Consider the following 23,121-nt stretch of genomic DNA (forward strand, 5'->3'; position numbering starts at 1 on the left):
TAATCATGGCCACTGAAAATACCATACTTGGTGGTAATTACTGTAAATGTCAAGAGATGGGAAGATAATTCATCCAGTCAAAAAAATACACGTCATCCGGGTTAGAGACTCAGCAGGGAAAGGCTACATGCTGAGCTGGAATCCATATACTCAGGGGGAAAGAAATCAGAAGAGACTGTGGAGATGTTCTCCGTGTACCTGGAAAATCAGAACTGCCCAATGGGCCCTGTTGGATGTGTTCTTCAAGACATTCATGTATGTTGCTCTTTCCCATCAGCCTGTTTCTGGGAATTGCTGAGGTGCTCCTGTCTGTCTGACTGAACGAAGGCTGACTAACTCACCCCCAAAATAATACTTGCTGGCAACCCTGGTTTGCACTATACCAAAGTAAAAAAACACAGAAATCCTTGAGTGGAACTTGGAAATTTCATAAAAATCCAATTGATAACTAATAAAGAGGATGGAAACAAAATTACATTGCTGCCAGGTTTTCTTGCTGTCACTCATCTGCCTGTGACCAGATGCTAAGGCCTTCCTCTAAGGTGTAAGAGGACCTAAGTCCATGGGCAGAAGCAGGCATAGGAGGCAAAGGTGGGTAGCTTTTGCTGTGAAAAGAACCAACCAAATTTATACACACACCAGGGCCTTTGTGCTGCGCAACTCCAGGTGAGCTTTATTGCAGTCCTAAGTATAACATTGTATTCAGTGTCAAGTTTAATTAGAAAATGTTCACCAAGAGGGCTGGGTGTGGTGGCTCAGGCCTGTAATCCCAGCACTTCAGGAGGCCGAGGCGGGTGGATCATGAGGTCAGGAGATCGAGACCATCCTGGCTAACACGGTGAAACCCCGTCTCCACTAAAAAAAAAAAATTCAAAAAATTAGCTGGGCGTGGTGGCACATGCCTGTAGTCCCAGCTACTTGGGAGGCTGAGGCAGGAGAATCGTTTGAACCTGGGAGGTGGAGGTTGCAGTGAGCCAAGATCACGCCACTGCACTCCAGCCTGGGCAACAGAGACTCCATCTCAAAAAAAAAAAAAAAAAATGTTCACCAAGATTCTTCCCCTGCTCTGGGTCTGTCCATGGTGGGCCAGCTGCTGTGCTTTCTTCTATGTAAGTAATGGTTTAGGAAGAGCAGAACTTCTTGAGTTTTACCTATCCAAAGGTATTTTCTCACTAACATGTTGGCACTAACAGCAGCTCGATGCCATCTGAATACATAACATACTAAATCCTAACTATTCACCACCTTCATGCTCTTGAGAAGGGGGACAAGGTATAGCTTTTTTTTTTTTTTTTTTGCCATAGGATAACATTTAGGTGCTGTTTTGTTTGGAGGGTGATAGAGAAATAGAATAGCCTTTACAACATCTCAGCAATCTGAGGAACCCCCATTGGGGGATCTTTTTTTTTTTTTTTTTTTTTTTTTTTTGAGACGGAGTCTCACGCTGTTGCCCAGGCTGGAGTGCAGTGGCGCGATCTCGGCTCACTGCAAGCTCCGCCTCCCGGGTTCCCGCCATTCTCCTGCCTCAGCCTCCTGAGTAGCTGGGACTACAGGCGCCCGCCACCACGCCCGGCTAATTTTTTGTATTTTTAGTAGAGACGGGGTTTCACTGTGGTCTCGATCTCCTGACCTTGTGATCCGCCCGCCTCGGCCTCCCAAAGTGCTGGGATTACAGGCTTGAGCCACCGCGCCCGGCCAAGGGGGATCTTGCTTATAATACTCCACTATGTAAGACAAAGGCTGGTGCTGGAACTCTGCAGTTCTCCCAGGCTCTTACCTGTGGGCATGTTGGTGAAGGGCCCATAACAACAGATTTCTAGCCCCCTGAAGATCTGGAAGAGAGGAAGAGAGAGGGACAGGGGAATGGAGAGAAGGAAATCTAGTTATAAAAGAATATTGGCTTTTATCCAAAAAACAGACTTGCAAAAAGGAAGAGCTTTTTTCTTCTGTTCACCACCTGATGATTTCTGCTACTACTTCCCAGGGACAAGCAGTCCAATGTCCAGAACACTAAAGGATTTCGGAAGATCTTTTTGAAGTGCATATGTAGTTGACCTACACTCTATAGGCATTCTTTGTAGGTGCTTTTACTTGTTAGATGTAAGGGAAAAAAGGTCCTTCTGTATGTTTAATAAAAGGCTTGGATGGCTAGAAACTCAAAGCTATTGGCTGAAGTTTGATGTTTATCCAGACTTGGTACCTCAAGTACTCACCATGACCCCATCAGCAGAGGGGTCTATGTTGATTTTAGGTGTACATGCTCCTTGTCTCCTCTGACTTTTTTTTTTTTTTCCTTCTTTTTGAGACGGAGTCTTACTCTGTCACTCAGGCTGGAGTGAAGTGGTGCAATCTGGGCTCACTGCAACCTCTGCCCCCAAGGTTCAAGTGATTCTCCTGCCTTAGCCTCCTGAGCAGCTGGGATTACAGGCGCCCACCACCACGCCTGGCTAATTTTTGTATTTTTAGTAGAGACAGGGTTTCGCCATGTTGGTCAGGTTGGGCTTGAACTCCTGACCTCGTTATCTGCCTGTCTTGGCCTTCCAAAGTGCTGGGATTACAGGCATGAGTCACTGCGTCCGGCCCTCTCTGACTTTCTTCTAGCCCCCTAAACATCTGTTCCTTCCTTCTCACTACTCTGAGAATGGCCATTGTATCTTTAGACCACCTAAGCAGTTTTTAATTTAGAAGTGAAGCCATGTTCTGCCTCTCCTCATTGAACTGGTCTGACTGCCTGGTTTCCTGAAGACACAGACCACACTGCACCGCCTCTTCCACTTACAGGGTTTGGCAACACTGTTCAAAACAACTTTGTGATAGTCACAGTGTTCTATATCTATGCTAATAAGGTAGCCATGAGTCACATATAGTTATTGGGCACTGGAGATGTGGTTAGGGTGAATGAAGAACTAAACTTCATATTTTAATTTTTTTCTTTTTTTTTTTTTTTGAAGAGATGAGGTCTCATTTTGTCACTCAGGCTGGAGTACAGTGGCATGATCATAGCTTGCTGCAGCATTGAACTCCTGCACTCAAGCAATCCTCCCGCCTCAGCCTCCTAAGTAGCTGGGACTACAGGTGCACACCACCACGACTGGCTGATTTGTAAAATTTAACTTTAAACAGTCCCATGTGGCTGGTGGCAACAGTGTGGGACAGTGCAAATTCTCATATACACACTGGCATAGGTTCTTAGCAAAAAACTTGGGTATCACTTAAAAATAAACCCTAAAATTGTATCATTTGAATGGATATGTTTTGGGTGACTCTCATTGTCTTGACCGTCCCATTCTAATAAAAAGAAAATTGCCAAGGCCTAAAATTCACCTGGCTTCAAAGAGACTGCCATAGAGAAAAAAATCAGGAAGCTAAAAATACACAGATGGCCTTTTAGAAAGTGGTCACCCTCCCCCTTGACAGACAGACAGATGGACGGACGGACGGACGGACGGACAGACGGACACACATATACACACACTCTCTCTCTCTCTCTCCTGCCAGAGGGAAAAGAAAGGGCAGCAGGACAAGTCTGTTTTTTTTTTTTGGGATGGAGTCTCGCACTGTCACCTGTGCTGGAGTGCAACGGCGTGATCTCAGCTCACTGCAACCTCTGCCTCCTGGGTTCAAGCAATTCTCCTGCCTCAGCCTCCCACGTAGCTGGGATTATAGGTGCACACCACCAATCCTGGCTATTTTTTTTTTTTTTTGAGACAGAGTCTTGATCTGTAGCCCAGGCTGGAGTGCAGTGGTGCAATCTCGGCTCACTGAAAGTTCTGCCTCCCGGGTTTACGCCATTCTCCTGCCTCAGCCTCCCAAGTAGTTGGGACTACAGGCGCCTGCCACCACGCCCGGCTAATTTTTTGTATTTTTAGTAGAGACGGGTTTCACCATGTTAGCCAGGATGGTCTTGATCTCCTGACCTTGTGCTTCGTCCGCCTCAGCCTCCCAAAGTGCTGGGATTACAGGTGTGAGCAACCATGCCGGCCACACCTGGCTAATTCTTTGTATTTTTAGTAGAGACGGGGTTTCACTATGTTGGCCAGGCTGGTCTTGAACTCCTGACCTCATGATACACCCGCCTCAGCCTCCCAAAGACAAATCTGTTTGTTTTAAGGGACAGCATCCATCTGTGCCACTCTCACTATCTGTATCAATAAACTGCACCCCCAACCTGTTGATAGGACCTGCATGTTCATAATGCTAGAAGTTCTCTCCAGGCAGCTAGCTGGAGCCAAATGCTGACATGAAAAGTACAAAAGATTAGGAATGCTTATATCCAGGCTAACACTCAGTGATGAGGATGTCTAGTTATGAGACAAGAAATCTGAAGTTTTGGGATGGGTGTGGTGGCTCATGCCTGTAATCCCAGCACTTTGGGAGGCTGAGGCAGGCGGATCACGAGGTCAAAAGATTGAGACCATCTTGGCTAACACAGTGAAACCCCTGTCTCTACTAAAAATACAAAAAATTAGCCGGGCGTGGTGGGGGGTGCCTGTAGTCCCAGCTACTCAAGAGGCTGAGGCAGGAGAACGGCGTGAACCTGGAAGGCGGAGCTGGTAGTGAGCCAAGACCACGCCACTGCACTCCAGCCTGGGTGACAGAGCGAGACTCCGTCTCAAATTAAAAAAAAGAAAAAGGAAAAAAATAAATTTGAAATTTCAGGCTGAGTGCAGTGGCCTGTAATACCAGCACTTTGGGAGGCCGAGGTGGGTGGATCACCTGAGGTCGGGAGTTCAAGACCAGCCTGACCAACATGGAGAAACCCTATCTCTACTAAAAATACAAAATTAGCTGGATGTGGTGGCATATGCCTGTAATCCTAGTTACTTGGGAGGCTGAGGCAGGAGAATCACTTGAACCCAGGAGGCAGAGATTGCGGTGAGCCGAGATCGCGCCATTGTACTCCAGCCTGGGCAACAAGAGCAAAACTTCATCCTCCCACAAAAAAAAAAAAAAAAAAAAAAGGAAATGTGAAGTTTCACCTCTACACATACATTTCTCTTCCAGAGAAAAATACTATGGTGACATTTAGTATCCTCAGAATGTCATTACTTTGACCACATACTTTCCATTATTGCTATTCTGCACAGAGGAAAAAATCCAAAGCACTAGAATTTCTTTTTAAAGAAAGGAAGAATCTTGTGCTAATACTGCCTAGCATACAGTGGAGGAAAAACAGAGGACTGGTTCACATGGTGCTCCCCTGTGGTAAAGGCAGAAGCAGAAATAAGGCCAGCAGCTTTTCTTGGCATCTGGAACAATTACTTGATAGGCTCAGAAGGTAAAAACAGGCTGACCTCAAGAGTTCAAAACTCCAGGCTTGATTTGTGATCATGTCCCAAAGCAGTTTTCCTTAGGAAATTACCTCTACTGGTTCCCTGTTAAGTTTCTATAAAATAACAGAAAGTGCTCAGTAGAAGGATGTTTTGTTTTGTTTTGAGACAAGGTCTCACAATGTTGGCTAGGCTGGAGTGCAGTAGCACCATCAAGGCTTGCTGCAGCCTCGATCTCCCAGGCTCAAGCATTCTTCTCACCTCAGTCTCCTGAGTAGCTGGGAATACAGGAGTGCGCTACAACACCCAATTAATTTTTAAATTTTTTTGTAGAGACAGAGTCTTACTATGTTGCCCAGGCTAGTCTTGAACTCCTGGGCTCAAGTGATCCTCCTGCCTTGGCCTCCTAAAGTGCTGGGATTACAGGCATGAGACGCTGCACCCAGCTCGGATTTTTTTTTTTTTTTTTGAGACGAAGTCTCCCTCTTGTCCCCAGGCTGGAGTGCAGTGGCGCAATCTTGGCTCACTGCAACCTCTGCCTCCCAGGTTCAACCGATTCTCCAGCCTCAGCCTCCTGAGTAATCCCGAGCTGGGATTACAGGTGCCTGCCACCATACCCAGCTAATATTTGTATTTTTAGTAGAGATGGGGTTTCACCATGTTGGCCAGGCTGGTCTCTAACTCCTGACCTCAGGTGATCCACCTGCCTTGGGCTCCCAAAGTGCTGGGATTAGAGGCATGAGCCACTGTGACCGGCCTGGGATGTTCTGAAATGGCTAGCAGTGCACACTTGAAAAAGGAAGAAAAGCAAACTGGGAACATAGCACTTAGGGAGCTGAGAAAGCAGCCAGCTCAGGCCTGACAGGTAGGTGTGAAATCTTGCACAGAGTTCTCCCTGAGAGGAAGTCACAGTTCTGACTATGTCGTCTGCTACAATATGATCTGGAGAAAGTCATTGAGTCTTCTTGGGTCTCATCTGCAAAATTGTTAGAATGCTCCATTTTTTTTCCCTCTGTGAAGCCTTCAATAACTTTTCAAGAAACTATGGTATTGTTAAGAGTTTAGAGTTGGAGGCCGGGTGCAGTGGCTCATGCCTGTAATCCCAGCACTTTGGGAGGCCGAGGTGGGTGGATCACTGGAGGCCAGGAGATGAAGGCCAGCCTGGCCAACATGGCAAAACTCCATCTCTAATAAAAATATAAAAATTAAGGCTGGGAATGGTGGCTCACCCCTGTAATCCCAGCACTTTGGGAGCCTGAGGCGGGCAGATCATCTGAGGTCAGGAATTTGAGACCAGCCTGGCTAACATGTTGAAACCCTGTTTCTACTAAAAATACAAAAAATTATCTGGGTGTGGTGGCAAGTGCCTGTAATCCCAGCTATTTGGGAGGCTAAGGCACAAGAATCACTTGAACCTGCGCTGGAGGCTGCAGTGAGCTGAGATTGTGCCACTGCACTCCAGACTGGCCAACAGAATGAGACAAAAAATTAGCTAGGTGTGGTGGCACATGCCTGTAATCCTAGCTACTTGGGAGACCAAGGCACAAGAATTGCTTGAACTTGGGAAGTAAAAGTTCCTCCCAAGTTCAGTAAGCAGAGATAGCGGCACTGCACTCCAGCCTGGGTGACAGAGCAAGACTCTGGCCCGAAAAATAAATTAACAAAGAGTTTAGACTTGGAGCTAGACTCCCTGAGTTCAACTTCTAGTTCCATCACTTACTAGCTGTGTGACTCTGGGCAACTTATTCAACCTCTCTGAACCTAAATTTTCACATTTGTAATATAGGCATAATTACAGTACATAGCTCATAGAGTTGTCATAAAATTGTTAATTACTTAAAACATGGTTGGGCCTTTACAGCAGCCCCTGGCATAAAGTGATCTTTTTTTTTTTTTGAGACCTTCTCTCTGTCATCCAGGCTGGAATGCAGTGGCGCAATCTCGGTTCACTGCAACCCCCACCTCTTGGGATCAAGAGATACTCTCAACTCACCCTTCCAAGTAGTTGGAACTGCAGGTATATGCCACCACGCCTGGCTAATTTTTGTATATTTTTTTTTGGTAGAAATGGGGTTTTGCCATGTTGCCCAGGCTGGTATCGAACTCCTTGGCTCAAGCGATCTGCCTGCCTCAGCCTCCCAAAGTGCTGGGATAACTAACAGGAATGAGCCACTGTGCCTGGCCTAGTGAACAGTGTATAAATTTTAGCTATTATTAGCCAGGCACGGTGGCTCATGCCTGTAATCCCAGCACTTGGGGAGGCCAAGGCAGGTAGATCACAAGGTCAGGGGTTCAAGACCAGCCTGGGCAAGATAGTTAAACCCTGCCTCTACTAAAAACTATAAAAATTAGCTGGGTGCAGAGGCAGGCGCCTGTCATCCCAGCTACTCGGGAGGCTGAGGCAGGAGAATTGGTTGAACCTAGGCGGCAGAGGTTGCAGTGAGCTGAGATTGTGCCGCTGCACTCAAGCCTGGGCGACAGAGTGAGATTTCGTCTCAAAAAAAAAAAAATAGCTATTATTAATCACTTCCTCTTCTATGCTTCCACAGACAGCACTGTGTATGGCTTGCTCACAGCATTTACCACACTGCTTTAGAGAAAGACACTCTAGGCTGGGCGTGATGGCTCACGCCTGTAATCCTAGCACTTTGGGAGGCTGAGTTGGGGGGATCACCTGAGATCTGGAGTTCGAGACCAGCCTGGCCAACACAGTGAAACCCTGTCTCTACTAACAATACAAAAAATGAGCCCAGTGTGGTGGCAATGCCTATAATCCCAGCTACTTGAGAGGCTGAGGCAGAACAATTGCTTGAATCTGGGAAGCGGAGTTTTCAGTGAGCTGAGATCGTACCACTGCACTCCAGCCTGGATGACAGAGTGAGACTCCGTCTCGGGAAAAAAAAAAGGAGAGAGAGAGAGAAAGACACCCCAGTGAAGTGAAAAGAGCAAAGGCTTTAGATTCCCATCTGCTTAAAGTCTCAGCTCTTCCACTTATCAGCTGAGATCTGAACCCCAGACAGGAATCCAAATTATACAGCCTCTCTAAATATCTTAGTTCTATCATTCATAAAGTAGAGACAATACTTATTTATGTGGTTGGAATGGAAGAGTGAAAAAAGAAACTGCGTGAAAGTATCTAAGCAGTGTGTATGTATCTAGTAAGTCTTACGAGATGAAGTGGCCCATCTCTGTAAAGGGAACTGGAATACAGAGTGGTGTGGTGAGATTTTTGTCAACTTGAGGGAGGGAGCTTTACCTTTCTGTCTGGGGATTCTCTTGCTCGCTTTGGACCTTGGTGGTTTCTTCCATTGACCACATCTCCTCTGACTTCAAAATCATGCTGAAGGAAACCAAACACAAACCATCAGGATCAGAGAAAGAGAAGCTTCCTTCAATGGAAGTGGAGCAGACATGTCATGTTTAAGGCATTCAGGCCAGGCGCAGTGGCTCACGCCTGTAATACCAGCACTTTGGGAGGCCGAGGTGGTTGGATCATTTGAGGTCAGGTGTTTGAGACCAGCCTAGCCAACATGGTGAAACTCCGCTTAACTAAAAAAAACCAAAAAACAAAAAAACACAAGGCTGGGTGCAGCGGCTCACGCCTGTAATCCTAGCACTTTGGGAGGCTGAGGCGGGCGGATTACTTGAGGTCAGGAGTTCGAAACCAGTCTGACCAACATGGTGCAACCTTCTATCTACTACAAATACAAAAAATTAGTTGGGTGTGGTGGCAGGCGCCTGTAATCCCAGCTACTTGGGAGGCTGAGGCAGGAGAATCTTTTGAACCCAGGAGGTGGAGGTTGCAGTGAGTCGAGATGGTGCCACTGCACTCCAGCCTGGGTGACAGAGCAAGACTCCATCTCAAAAAATTAAAAATAAAGTTAAAAAAAATACAAAAATTAGCTGGGCGTGGTGGCGTGCGCCTGTAGTCCCAGTTACTTCCTAGCTACTTGGGAGGCTGAGGCGTGAGAATTGCTTGAAACCGGGAGGTGGAAGTTGCAGTGAGCCAAGATCATGCCACTGCACTCCAGCTGGGGTGACAGAGTGAAACTCTGTCTCAAGGAAAAAAAAAAAAAAAAAAAAAAATTAAGGCATTCAGAATTGCCAGGCAGGCAGTAGCTGGACACCAATGGCTCACACCTATAACCCTAGCACTTTGGGAGGCTGAGGCAGGAGGATGGCTTGAGACCAGGAGCTCGAGATCCACCTGGGCAACACAATGAGATCCCTTCTCTACAAAAAAGATATATAGAATTTCAGTCAGGCATAGTTGCATGTGTCTGTAGTCCCAATTTCTTGAAAAGCTGAAGCTGGAGGGTCACTTGAGCCCAGGAGTTGGAGGCTGCAGTGAACTATGATCATACCACCACACTCCCGCCTGGGTGACAAAGTGAGACCTGGCTAAAAACAAACAAACAAACGAAAGAAAGAAAAAGAATTGCTGGGCAGAGATTTGACAAAAAAGAAAGTAAAATCATTCTTTTTGGTAGACCAGGTGAAATGATCAGTATCTCAGCTGTTGAAATCAATTCACTGAAGCAAATCTTTGTGTGCAGAAATTAACAGTCAGCTTTTCACCTCACTTGGGACTTAATGTATCTTGATTTTCAACATCTATCTCCTCTCAAAACATTCACTTAGCATTTAGATTAAACTGCTAATATTTTGCTGTTATAAAGGTAACTGAAAAATTCCCTTTCTCCTAAATCAATTGCATATTATCATCTAAGGAAATAAAGGCTTTTCAGATTTCCACTGAGAGATTTACACAGTTAACACAACCAAAATGATAAGATATACATTCAATACACTAAAGAAAGTTAGAGGTTTTTCGTAATCACTATTATGACTAGTCATGGACATGAGAATAAAGAATAATGAGACTGGGGAGAAACTTGAGGAAGAATGCTCAGAAACAAGTCTGACTGAAACTCACATTGTAGGGAAGGCCTTATGTGTTGCCAAGAGTATTGTGAAGAAAAATAAAGGCAAGAGTATAACCACCGGCTATTACTAGGGGAAGAATATCTGACATTTCCTAGTTACTTGAATGAGGAGTCTAGTGATAAATTTGTCAGAAGACTCCCATGTTTATAGTCCTCCTTGTACTCCTGAGCTTCATACGATGTGTCCAACTGCCTACTTAACTTCTCTATCCAGATGTCTAGTATACATCTCAAAATTCACGCATCTGGCCAGGCACAGTGGCTCACACCTGTAATCCCAGCACTTTGGGAGGCCAAGGTGGGTGGATCACCTGATGTCAGGAGTTCAAGGCCAGCCTCAGCTTGGCCAACATGCCACTGTGCTCGGCTAATTTTTTATATTTTCAGTAGAGACAAGGTTTTACCATGTTGACCAGGCTGGTCTCGAACTCCTGACCTCAAGTGATCCAACCACCTCAGTCACCCAAACTGCTGGGATTACAGGCATGAGCCACCGCGCCTGGCCTATAAAATTACTTTCACATTTTATTTTGCCTGATCTGTTGTCATAGAAGTTCTCAGATGGCTGCTCTAAAATTATTCCTTCCAGGCCGGGCGCGGTGGCTCAAGCCTGTAATCCCAGCACTTTGGGAGGCCGAGACGGGTGGATCACGAGGTCAGGAGATCGAGACCATCCTGGCTAACACCGTGAAACCCCGTCTCTACTAAAAAAAATACAAAAAAACTAGCCGGGCGAGGTGGCGGGCGCCTGTAGTCCCAGCTACTCCGGAGGCTGAGGCAGGAGAATGGCGTAAACCCGGGAGGCGGAGCTTGCAGTGAGCTGAGATCCGGCCACTGTACTCCAGCCCGGGCTACAGACCAAGACTCCGTCTCAAAAAAAAAAAAAAAAAAATTATTCCTTCTCCTACACTCTATCTTATTTACTTCTCACTGTTCTCAGTATCATAAAGTGCAACATCTTTTTTTTTTTTTTTTTTTTGAGACGGAGTCTTGCTCTGTGCCCCAGGCTGGAGTGCAGGGGCGCGATCTCGGCTCACTGCAAGCTCCGCCTCCCCGGGTTCATGCCATTCTCCTGCCTCAGCCTCCCGAGTAGCTGGGACTACAGGCACCCGCCACCTCGCCCGGCTAATTTTCTTGTATTTTTAGTAGAGACGGGGTTTCACCGTGTTAGCCAGGATGGTCTCGATCTCCTGACCTCGTGATCCGCCCGTCTCGGCCTCCCAAAGTGCTGGGATTACAGGCAGTGCAACATCTTTTTGAAGCAATTTGAATTATAAAGATACATTTGCATGTATATATATATGTATATACGCATATGCACACACACACACTTTTTTTTAAGAGATAGGGTCTTGCTCTGTGCAAGTGTTAAGAGTGCAGTGGTATGATCATAGCTCACTGCAGCCTTGAACTCCTGGGCTCAAGTGATTCTTCTGGCTTAGCTTCCTCAGTAGCTAAGACTACAGGTGCACATTGCCATGCCTGGCTAATTAAAAAAAAAATTTTGTGGAGACAGAGTCTCACTATGTTGCCCAGGCTGGTTTGAAACTCCTGGCCTCAAGTAATCTTCCTGTCTCAGCCTCCCAAAGTGCTGAGATTATAAGTGTTGAGCCACTGCACCTGGACTGCATATTAATATGAAGAGTTTTCTTCAACAACACTGAACAATTTTCTACAAAGGTATATGCAAATGGGCACACTTCTTATCTTATGAATGTTTTCTTTCCCTTTATAAACTCCTTTTCCTCTCTCTTTTCCTCAAAGAAAGGACTTTCTTTTGAAATCTAGAACAAATGAGAACAGAGGATATCCTGGTTTGCTCTGAAAATTTTTTTTTTTAAGACGGAGTCTTGCTCTGTTGCCAGGCTGGAGTGCAGTGGCGTGATCTTGGCTCATTGCAACTTCTGCCTCCTGGGTTCAAGCGATTCTCCTGCCTTAGCCTCCTGAGTAGCTGGGACTACAGGCACGTGCTCCCACGCCTGGGTAATTTTTTGTATTTTAGTAGAGACAGGGTTTCACCATGTTGCCCAGGCTGATCTCGAACTCCTGAGCTCAGGCAATCTACCTGCCTTGGCTTCCCAAAGTGTTAGGATTACAGGCATGAGCCACCGCACCTGGCTTTTTTTTTTTTTTTGATGGAGTTTTGCTCTTGTTGCCCAGGTTGGAGTGCAATGGCGCTATCTCAGCTCACTGCAACCCCCACCTCCCCGGTTCAAGTGATTCTCCTGCCTCAGCCTCTTGAGTAGCTGGGATTACAGGCATGCGCCACCATGCCCGGCTAATTTTGTATTTTTAGTAGAAATGGGGTTTCTCCATGTTGGTCAGGCTGGTCTTGAACTCCCGACCTCAGGTGATCCGAACACTTCAGCCTCCCAAAGTGCTGGGATTATAGGTGTGAGTCACCGTGCCTGGCCTGCATAACTCTTGATGATCCCCATTATCATGGAAAATTTGTGCATTAAGGAAAGTGGTGCATTGATGGAAGGAAGCAAATACATTTTTAACTATATGACTGAATGACACCATGTCTCTGATTAGTTTGTAATATCAAGTACTTACCTCATTCAGCATTTTTCTTTCTTTAATAGACTGGGTCACCCCTAAGGAGATCATAGAAAAGACAGGTTACACACAGCAGAAGAACGTGCTATTTTCATGGAGATGGAGAGGTCAGCGATTCACAAAAGAGCACAGGAAGAATGACAGAGGAGAGGTCCCTTCCCTCTAAAGCCACAGCCCTTTAATAAGGCTTGTAGCAGCAGTTTCTTTCTGGAGACACAGTTGATGTTTAATTTAAACATTATAAGTTTGCCTGCTGCACATGGATTCCTGCCAACTATTAAATAAATCCCTAGTTCATATGCTAACATTGCTAGATTAGGTCCTATTAGTTATAAAAGAGACCCATTTTCCCAGCATCACCAGTTTATCTGAACAAAGTGATACGCATTAAAGATAAAGGTAGTTTAGTGTTACAATTAAAGACCTTTCAGTAACTCACACTCAGCATCAGCAAAAACCTTAGGTGTTAAATGTTAGGTGTAAAAATGCAATTCTGAGGTGTTAAAGGGAGGAGGGGAGAAATCGTATTATACTTACAGAAATAGCTAACTACCCATTTTCCTCCCGCAATTCCCAGAAAATATTTCAGCGTCCGTTCACACACAAACTCAGCATCTGCAGAATGAAAGAAAGACATTCAAAGGATTAGAAGTTGAAAACAAAATCAGGAATTGCTGTCCTAAGAAGCTAAAGAGCCTCAGTTTCTTACACTCCCAAGATCAATCTAGATTTATGATTCCAAAACCCCTGGTGACAGAATCAGAGGCTGAAAACACCATTAATTATAACCAGCAGGTGTGGATCTTTGGAAGTCTAGGGAAGGCTGATATAAAGTTAAGACCAGAGGAATGTCTGTCCACTCCCTCTCCCCAACACCCATCTTCTAGATGCCAAGGCTAGCTATAGAACTCCATTATAGTGTTCAAGGAATTAGCAATTATCCATGTCAATAGTTTTGATTAATGTGGACGGAGAACATCTATATTACTAGATGGCAATATGTGAAAGGAGAAGAAAACAGTATTGTTGAAAACCTAAATCTGGGCCGGGCGCGGTGGCTCAAGCCTGTAATCCCAGCACTTTGGGAGGCCGAGACGGGCGGATCATGAGGTCAGGAGATCGAGACCATCCTGGCTAACACGGTGAAACCCCGTCTCTACTAAAAAATACAAAAAACTAGCCGGGCGAGGTGGCTGGCGCCTGTAGTCCCAGCTACTCGGGAGGCTGAGGCAGGAGAATGGCGTGAACTCGGGAGGCGGAGCTTGCATTGAGCTGAGATCCAGCCACTGCACTCCAGCCTGGGCAACAGAGGGAGACTCCGTCTCAAAAAAAAAAAAAAAAAAAAAAAAAAAAAAAAAAAAAAAAGAAAACCTAAATCTGAAATGTCAATGTAATGACAAATTTTCACCCCTAGAATGTCTACCTGGGGCGGGTGCGGTGGCTCACGCCTGTAATCCCAGCACTTTGGGAGGCCGAGACGGGTGGATCACGAGGTCAGGAGATCAAGACCATCCTGGCTAACATGGTGAAACCCTGTCTCTACTGAAAATACAAAAAAAATTAGCCGGGTGCCTTTTTTTTTTTTGAGACGGAGTCTTGCTCTGTTGCCCAGGCTGGAGTGCAGTGGTGTCATCTCACCTTACTACAAGCTACGCCTTCCAGGTTCACGCCATTCTCCTGCCTCAACCTCCCAAGTAGCTGGGACTACAGGCACCTGCCACCATGCCCGGCTAATTTTTTGTATTTTTAGTAGAGATGGGGTTTCACTATGTTAGCCAGAATGGTCTCGATCTCCTGACCTCGTGATCCACCGGCCTCGGCCTCCCAAAGTGCTGGGATTACAGGTGTGAGCCACCGCACCTGGCCTTAATTTGCATTGTCAAATTTTTTTACCTTTCACTAGCTTTGATGCAAACCTATAGCTTAAGGTATATTAAACTTTAATGACATTTTTCTCTAAAACAGTAGTTTGTAATAACTTTTTCTGGCACCTGGCTCCAATGAGCACTATCCTCTGACCCTGTGGTATAATTTTCATGAGTAAGTAGAAACCTAAGATCATAGAAGTTCTATGGCAATGTATCCAAGGGGTTTACATCCTCTCCTCAAGTGCCTGTATCTCTCCGAAAAGAATCATCATGGGCTGGGCGCGATGGCTCATGCCTGTAATCCCAGCACTTTGGGAGGCTGAGGCAGGTGGATCACCTGAGGTCAGGAGTTCAAGACCAGCCTGACCAACATGGAAAACCCCGTCTCTACTAAAAATACAAAATTAGGTGTGGTGGTACCTGCCTGTAATCCCAGCTACTCAGGAGGCTGAGGCAGGAGACGTGCTTGAACCCAGGAGGGGGAGGTTGCAGCGAGCCAAGATCGTGCCATTGCACTCTGGCAGACTGGGAAACAAGAGTGAAACTCCACTTCAAAAAAAAAAAAAATTCATCATCGAGTGGACTGGAACACATCCAGAGAACCAACTTTGTTAGAAACATTTTAGACTTGAGCCACACAATCTGCATCTTCTGCGTCCTCCATGCACTCGTCTGCTTTCTGGAGCCCCATGAGTGAGTCTTACTTTTGTTCCAGATAACAGTTGTCTTCCGGGTAGTGGTTCTTCAGATACTTGAAGACAGTGTCTTATTTCCTTAAATCTTCTCATTTCTTCTTCAAAAGACATTATTTCAAGTTACTTTTCTGCATCTTTACCATTTAACTCTGAATAAACACTCCCCAGTTTGTCAGTGACCATGTTAAAAACCAAGCACGGTGCTTAAAACAGACATCAGCTTTCAGGCAGTCACTCCAATGGAGAATACTGTGGGGCTCGGGATCTGTACTTCACTTGCTCCAGACCCTATGCTTGTGTTATTACGGCCCAGTTTCAAATAAGCTTTTTTAGCAGCCCTGAAATGTTTACTCAGATTTAGTTTTTAAGTCAACTAAAAACTCCCAGAGGTCTCCTGTATCACACAAGTTATAATTAAAACCTTAAAAAAGAAAGGTATAGAACAAATGATCTGTCCCCTTCCTTTTTTGGTTTTTCATATGTTAAGACTATCTCAGAGCTGTTACCAGACTTTTTTCCTGAAAAACTCTCAACATACTCAAACTAGGTGTTACATGAAGCTGGGGTCTCCAGGTTTTTCCTCAAAAACCTGCCTCCAGGTTTTTGTTGTTGTTGAGACGGAGTCTCACTCTGTCGCCAGGCTGGAGGGCAGCGGCACAATCTCAGCTCACTGCAACCTCAGCCTCCAGGGTTCAAGCAATTCTTCTGCGTCAGCCTCCCAAGTAGCTGGGATTACAGGTGCATACCACCACGCCCGGCTAATTTTTGTATTTTTAGTAGAGACAGGGTTTCACCATGTTGGCCAGGCTGATCTCGAACTCCTGACCTCAGGTGACCACCTGCCTTGGCCTCCCAAAGTGCTGGGATTACACGTGTGAGCCACCACGGCCGGCCCACACTCCAAATCTTAAGCCAAAACAAAAGGGGGTAAGGAAGCAGCAAAACTATTATTTGTCTTTCATAAAGTAATTGATCGACTATTAGAAGACTATCATCCATGCTATGCTCAACAAATATTCTTACTTTTTCTTTTTTCTTTTTTTTTTTTTTTTTTAAGATGGAGTCTTGCTCTGTCACCAGGCTGGAGTGCAATGGCATGATCTTGGCTCACTGCAACCTCCATCTCCCTGAGTATCAAGTGATACTCAGCCTCACGAGTAACTGGGACTACAGGCGCACGTCACCATGCCCAGCTAATTTTTTTATTTTTTAGTAGAGACATCGTTTCACCATGCTGGCCAGGATGGTCTTGATCTCCTGACCTCATGATCTGCCCACCTTGGCCTCCCAAAGTGTTGCGATTACAGGCGTGAGCCACCATGCCTGGCCTCATGTGATTTTATGCAGCAAATGCAAAGTATTCTGTAAAGGTTCTTGGTATACCTGTTTTCATAACGACATGAGTAGTCTCTTCACTAATTAGATTAGTTAAAGCGATGTGGTATCTTCTGGCAAACTTGTACACGAGCATCTGAAATTAAATCAAATATTCCATTATCATGAGTTACCTCTAGTACACAGCTCAGAATACTAGTTATCCCACCATGGCATATGTTTACCTACGTAACAATCCTGCACGTTCTGCACATGTGTCCTGGAATTATTTAAGGTGAATTTTTGTTTTTTGAGACAGAGTCTTGCTCTGTTACCCAGGCTGGAGGTAAAATTTAAAAAAAAAAAGAAAAAATAATAATACCAGTTATCCTAGCTTTAAGTCTCTGTTTTTCTCAGAAAGGGTACATTTTAAAAAATTCTAAGATACCTGAAGTCTCGGCCGGGCACGGTGGCTCACGCCTGTAATCCCAGCACTTTGGGAGGCCGAGGCGGGCGGATCATGAAGTCAGGAGATGGAGATCATCCTGGCTAACACGGTGAAACCCCGTGTCTATTAAAAATACAAAAAATTACCCGGGCGTGGTAGTCCCAGCTACTTGGGAGGCTGAGACAGGAGAATGGAGTGAACCCGGGAGGCGGAGCTTGCAGTGAGCCGAGAAGGCGCCACTGCACTCCAGCTTGGGCAAGAGTGCAAGACTCCATCCCCAGCCCTAAAAAGATACTTGAAGTCTCAAATAGTTTAATAAAAAATTATGTACACATCAGCAGACATAGAATTACAACTAAGGATTCAAAATAGTATTATACACCTACTATGTACCACAAACTTAAAACTTAAAAAAATATACATTGGGCCAGACACGGTGGCTCATGCCTATAACCCAGCACTTTGTGAAGCTAAGGTGGGACTCTTGAACCCAAGAGTCTGAGACCAAGGCCAGCCTGGGCAATACTGTGAGATCGCATGTCTTAAAAAAAAAAAAAAAAAAAAGTAAAAAGAAAAAATATATATTAATTTTGCTTTAATAGCTGATATCATCTGATTCCCTAAGACAGTTTCTTTGCATAGTGACACTCTACTATAAATTTATCAGCCTACGCTTTATAAGCTGAGAGATAACTACCCTACACAGAAAGTTATGCTACAGACATATATGGCTTAAAACCAAGACTCAACCCTCTGATAGTTACAAAACACTGAAATCAAGATGTTACTAAAGGTCATTGCAAAAGCGATCAATTCTCTTGTAAGGAGAAGGCTTAGAAGGGGTTCATATTCTTCCCCAAAGAAATTTAGAGTCCTCTAGCTATTATCTATCAACCAAATAAAAATCAATAGCAAAAGAAATTAACCAGATCCATTATGGGCACAGTTGACCTAGTTGGTAGGTATTGTCTGATAAATAACTTTGTTTACCAAGGGCCGTCATTTACTAGCCATAGCCACAGCCACCCACACCAGTATTTACGTGTTGCACAATACTGCCATGAAGGTCAGGCCATCTTTCTTTCATGTTGCCTTACTCCATACTGCCACAGGGCGCTGAAAAAATGCAGGCTAGAGAAGCTAATGACATCCTCCCCCTTTTGCCACCACCCTCTGCCAGGATCATTAGCAATTCTGAACTGATTAATTGCTAAAATCCCAGCCTTGAAACTGTTCTGTTAGAAGAGCAATGCTGAACTGATGAAAAGATCATCTTAATATGGGCTTCAGAATTAATCATGTGTAATACAGTCAGTAGCTTTCATCATAAATTTACCACACTTCACCAAGTCTGAATAAAGCTCAAAGTTTTCCTCTTTGCTTGTTTAAAGACAACACGTACCCAAGCCACTTGTAGTCTAAACTGCAGCTCAGAATTGCCTTTGGCAAGAAAGATTAGACCATTTTAGCCATCTCTAAAAAGCTGAACTTGCAAAACAAAGGGATAAAGAATGCTAATTTTCAATGAATAAGTAAGGAATTCCGGATGTGCAGGCAAATGATCAAGAGCCATTGAAACAGACACAGGTAAAAGCTTTTAGAGCAAATTGCTGGTCTGGGCATGGGATTATGAGATGAAAACATTTATAGCCATCACTGTGCACTTACTCAGTGTATCTACCAGGGCAGCCACAGCTTACTTTGCCCTTTCAGTAGTGGGATACATCTGGCCACAGAGATGTTATGCTAAGTCACTACCTATGGAGAAGTTAGGATGAAAAATCCTAGGAAAGATATATTAAGAAAGATATTTCAGAATGATTTGGTCATCTCTCAGTGTGCAATAAATGGCACACCCACTACTGAATCCATTTGATAATCTGGTATGTTATCTCATCATAGTTTTAAAGAAATATTCACGCAATTATTATTATTATTATTATTATTATTTTGAGACACAGTTTCACTCTTGTTGCCCAGTCTGGAGTGCAATGGCGCAATCTCGGCTCACCGCAACCTCTGCCTCCTGGGTTCAAGCGATTCTCCTGCCTCAGCCTCCCGAGTAGCTGGGCTTATAGGCATGGGCCACCACGCCCAGCTAATTTTGTATTTTTAGTGAAGACGGGGTTTCTCTAGGTTGGTCAGGCTGGTCTTGAACTCCCGACCTCAGGCGATCTGCCCGCCTTAGCCTCCTTGGATTACAGGCTTGAGCCACCGTGCCCGGCCACGAATTATTTTTATTATGAAGTGATGACAAAGACAATTAATTACAGGGGTGGTAAACTTCTCAGGATGTCTGAAATCCACAAATAGCCCAAAAAGAAACGAGGTTTTACTGGTCTTAATATTTTAATGAGTATTTTTCCACAGTGTGAAGTAATTCCCATTTCTGGCATTAAGGACCCAAGGTGATGCCAAAATCCTAATAGCAAGGGATGTTACAGGGCAGACATGGCAGGGCAGGCTATTGAGTAACTGTCTTACAAGCCAGGATAAAAACAAACAGTAGAGAAATGCTACTCTGTCTGGCAGTATGTTTGGAACCAGTCTGAATTTAGTTAAATATGCTGGTAAATTCACCCATGTGAGCCAAGGGGGAAAAAAGATGCCTTCTGGGGAATAAAGCTATACCTACTTGCTTTTACAGATATAAAGGAAAATTCAAATTCAAAAGTCCTATATCATACCAAAGTATAGCTTTTCTGCTAATATTTAATAATTATTTTCTCAAGTAAATATATATAAAATAATCCACACTATAGCTTTATCTAGATCTAAATTTTCAGAAATTAGTAATGGAAATTAAATTACACAGAACTGTGATTGTTTCCTAGATTTCTTCCTCTAGGTTATTAATTGCCAGGACCTACATAAAACTGTTTCCAGAATGTTGTTAAGTCTTAGTCATTAGGGAGATACATATGGATACACTCACAAATTCTTCTGGGGTCAGGCCAGACACCACCAAGGACATTCTTTTGTTGACCCTTTCTGTTGAAGCTGTCAATTTCGGATTCTCCCTGCTCACACTTTCTTCCATTGCATTATACCCAGCAGTATTAGTATTATGAGCAGCAGCTGGACTCTGGGCAGATTCTGCAACTTGCCACTGGGGTACTTTCAATGCAGAGGTTGAAGATGGTATGCTGCCAACATGAGCTGACTCTGGGGCTCTGTCTTCGGAAGGATCAGATTCAGGGTCATCAGAGAAGAGACTGATTCCAGATTCCAGGTAAGGGGTTCCGTCTGAAAGGAATGGGAGAAGTTTAATTTACACAACAATGAATGTTGAATTACAGAGTTCTGGTCTCTGTTAAGAATTAAAAAGACCAATGAAGTTAGGTTAAGACAAAAATGGGTACATGAATACAGTGTTGGTGGAAATCCAAAGTAGCCTAATTACCTAAAAAGGAAATACGGCATTATGTAGCAAACACCTTAACCTGTGTTTATACTTTCAGTCAACAATGCTAGTTTTAGAAATATATCCTAGGGAGACAAAAGATGTATGCAAAGGTTTAGTCATAGGAATGTTCACTGTAACACTGCTTATAACAGTGTAATTTTAGAAGCAATCTAGAAGTCCAATAATAGATTAAATTACGATATACCTAGTCCAATGGAGTACTCTTCACCCATTAGTTTGAATATAAATGTTGATGTACAATAAAACAGAAATGTTACTAATATATTAAAGAAGATACCTAAGCAATATTATTTATCATGACATTATTTTAAAAATAAAAGTTTATGTAAAATGACTAAAGAAACACAGAAATATTTTATTATTAAAGAATAAGAGTACAGGCCGGGTGCGATGGCTTAGGCCTGTAATCTCAGCACTTTGGGAGGCCGAGGTGGGTGGATCACCTGAGGTCAGGAGTTCGAGACCAGTCTGATGAACATGGAGAAACCCCATCTTTACTAAAAATACAAAAAATTAGCCGGGCGTGGTGGTGCATGCCTGTAATCCCAGCTACTCAGGAGGCTGAAGCAGGAGAATTGCTTCAACCCAGGAGGCGGAGGTTGCACTGAGCCGAGATCACACCATTGCACTCCAGCCTGGGCAACAAGAGTGAAACTCCGTCTCAAAAAAAAGAGTACAGGTAATTTTATTTTTTTGAGAAGGGTCTTCGTCTGTCACCCAGGCTGCGGTGCAGTGGCACAAACATGGCTCATCTGCAGCCTTGACCTCCTGGACTCAAGTGATCTTCCTGCCTCAGCCTCCTGAGTAGCTGGGACCACAGGTGTTTGCCACCTTCCAGCTAATTTTTTTTTTTTTTTTGAGATGGAGTTTCGCTCTTGTTGCCCAGGCTAGAGTGCAATGGTGTGATCTTGGCTCACTGCAACCTCTGCCTTCTGGGTTCAAGCAATTCTACTGCCTCAGCCTCCCAAGTAGCTGGGACTACAGGCATGTGCCACCAAGCCTGGCTAATTTTGTATTTTTAGTAGAGACGGGGTTTCTCCATGTTGGTCAGGCTGGTCTCGAACTCCTGCCCTCAGGTGATCTGTCTGTCTTGGCCTCCCAAAGTGCTGGGATTACAGGCATGTGCCACCATGCCTGGCTCATTTTTGTATTTTTAGTGGAGACGGGGTTTCACCACGCTGGTCAGACTGGTCTCGAACTCCTGACCTCAGGCCATCTGCCTGCCTCGGCCTCCCAAAGTGCTGGGATTACAAGCATGAGCCACCATGCCTGGCCCCAGCTAGTTTTCTTTTCTTTTCTTTCTTTTTTTTTTTTTAAACTTTGTAGAGATCACGTCTTGTGACACTGCCCAGGCTGGTCTTGAACTCTTGGCCTTGAACAATCCTCCCACCTTGGCCTCCCAAAGTACTGAGATTACAGGCATGAGCCACTGCATCTGTCCTTATTTTATCTTTTACAAGGTGGCATCTCAGCTTGGTGAAGTGGCTCACGCCTATAATCCCAGCACTTTGGGAGGCCAAGGCAGGAAGATTGCATAAGGCCAGGAGTTAGAGACCAGCCTGGGCAACATAGCAAGATGCCGTCTCCAACCCCGCCCCAAATTATCTTCTTTATTCCCTATATTGTCCAGTTTGGGAGCAATGAGCATATAGTAATTTTGTAAGAAAGGAAAAAAAAGTTGACAAATGTGGCAAATGCTTTATTTTTGTTTCTTCATCCAAGGTAATGACACCATTACTTTTCTCACTTAATAAATCAGCAGGTATCATTACCAAATTAAAAACAGCAGAGATGTCATCCTCGAAACATTTCAGAAAATGCCATGCTATCAGGAATTAAGCATAGCTAAGTGGAATATATGAGATTCCTAAAATGACCCTAATGAACATGGCCAAATACCACATTTGACGCCAGTGTCTTTTATGATAATGTGTTTTTGAGGATTAATTAAAAACTTTCTTTACTGATTAAAACTCTGATTTACAAGCCATAAAACACCATTCATTAAAAGTGATTTTTAAGGCATAAAATATATAATCATTTATATTAATTAACTCATAAAAGAAGAGCTTGCTTTGAGATTTGACTCACTTTCTAATAAAGGACTGGCCTAAAACTTTATTCTTTGGCCTTAGGACTCTTGTCTAACAGTTGAAATAAAATATATACATATATATTTTTGAGATGGAGTCTTGCTCTACCAACCAGACTAGAGTGCAGTGGCATGATCTTGGCTCACTGCAAACTCCGCCTCCCGGGTTCAAGCGATTCTGCTGCCTTGGCCTCTAGAGTAGCTAGGATTACAGGCACGCACTAGCAAACCCAGTTAATTTTTTGTATTTTTAGTAGAAACAGGGTTTCACCATGTTGGCCAGGCTGGTCTCTAACTGACTTCAGTTGATCCACCTGCCTCGGCCTCCTGGAGTACTGGGATTACAGGCATGAGCCACTATGCCTGGCCTGAAATAATATATTTAGAGTACACCAAGATTCCCTCATCCTCAAAATCATTAGTTAAACCATTAATTAAAATATAGATGGATTAACAGTTTCAACAATTTTCAAGTAAACCTTAACACTTGAGCTATTTT

General features: G+C 44.2%; 1 protein-coding gene and 1 long non-coding RNA gene across 52 annotated transcripts in view; one reads left to right on the forward strand and one right to left on the reverse strand.

The window, feature by feature from the left end:
* Window positions 1–23,121, reverse strand: part of BRCA1 (BRCA1 DNA repair associated) — a 100,326-nt gene that overhangs the window by 5,659 nt on the left and 71,546 nt on the right. For all 51 annotated transcript variants that reach the window (XM_077969258.1, XM_077969254.1, XM_077969246.1 and 48 more), the window contains 6 exon segments: window positions 20,039–20,349; window positions 16,725–16,812; window positions 13,316–13,393; window positions 12,776–12,816; window positions 8,527–8,610; window positions 1,778–1,832 (listed from right to left, as the gene is read on the reverse strand). In XM_077969258.1, the coding sequence (XP_077825384.1) occupies window positions 1,778–1,832; window positions 8,527–8,610; window positions 12,776–12,816; window positions 13,316–13,393; window positions 16,725–16,812; window positions 20,039–20,349 (657 nt within the window).
* Window positions 2,917–4,646, forward strand: LOC144335750 (uncharacterized). Its single transcript, XR_013406881.1, has 2 exons — window positions 2,917–3,737; window positions 4,587–4,646. It is a non-coding gene; the product is annotated as an uncharacterized LOC144335750 (long non-coding RNA).

The sequence above is a fragment of the Macaca mulatta genome, chromosome 16, assembly GCF_049350105.2.
Source record: "Macaca mulatta isolate MMU2019108-1 chromosome 16, T2T-MMU8v2.0, whole genome shotgun sequence".
Taxonomy (NCBI): domain Eukaryota; kingdom Metazoa; phylum Chordata; class Mammalia; order Primates; family Cercopithecidae; genus Macaca; species Macaca mulatta.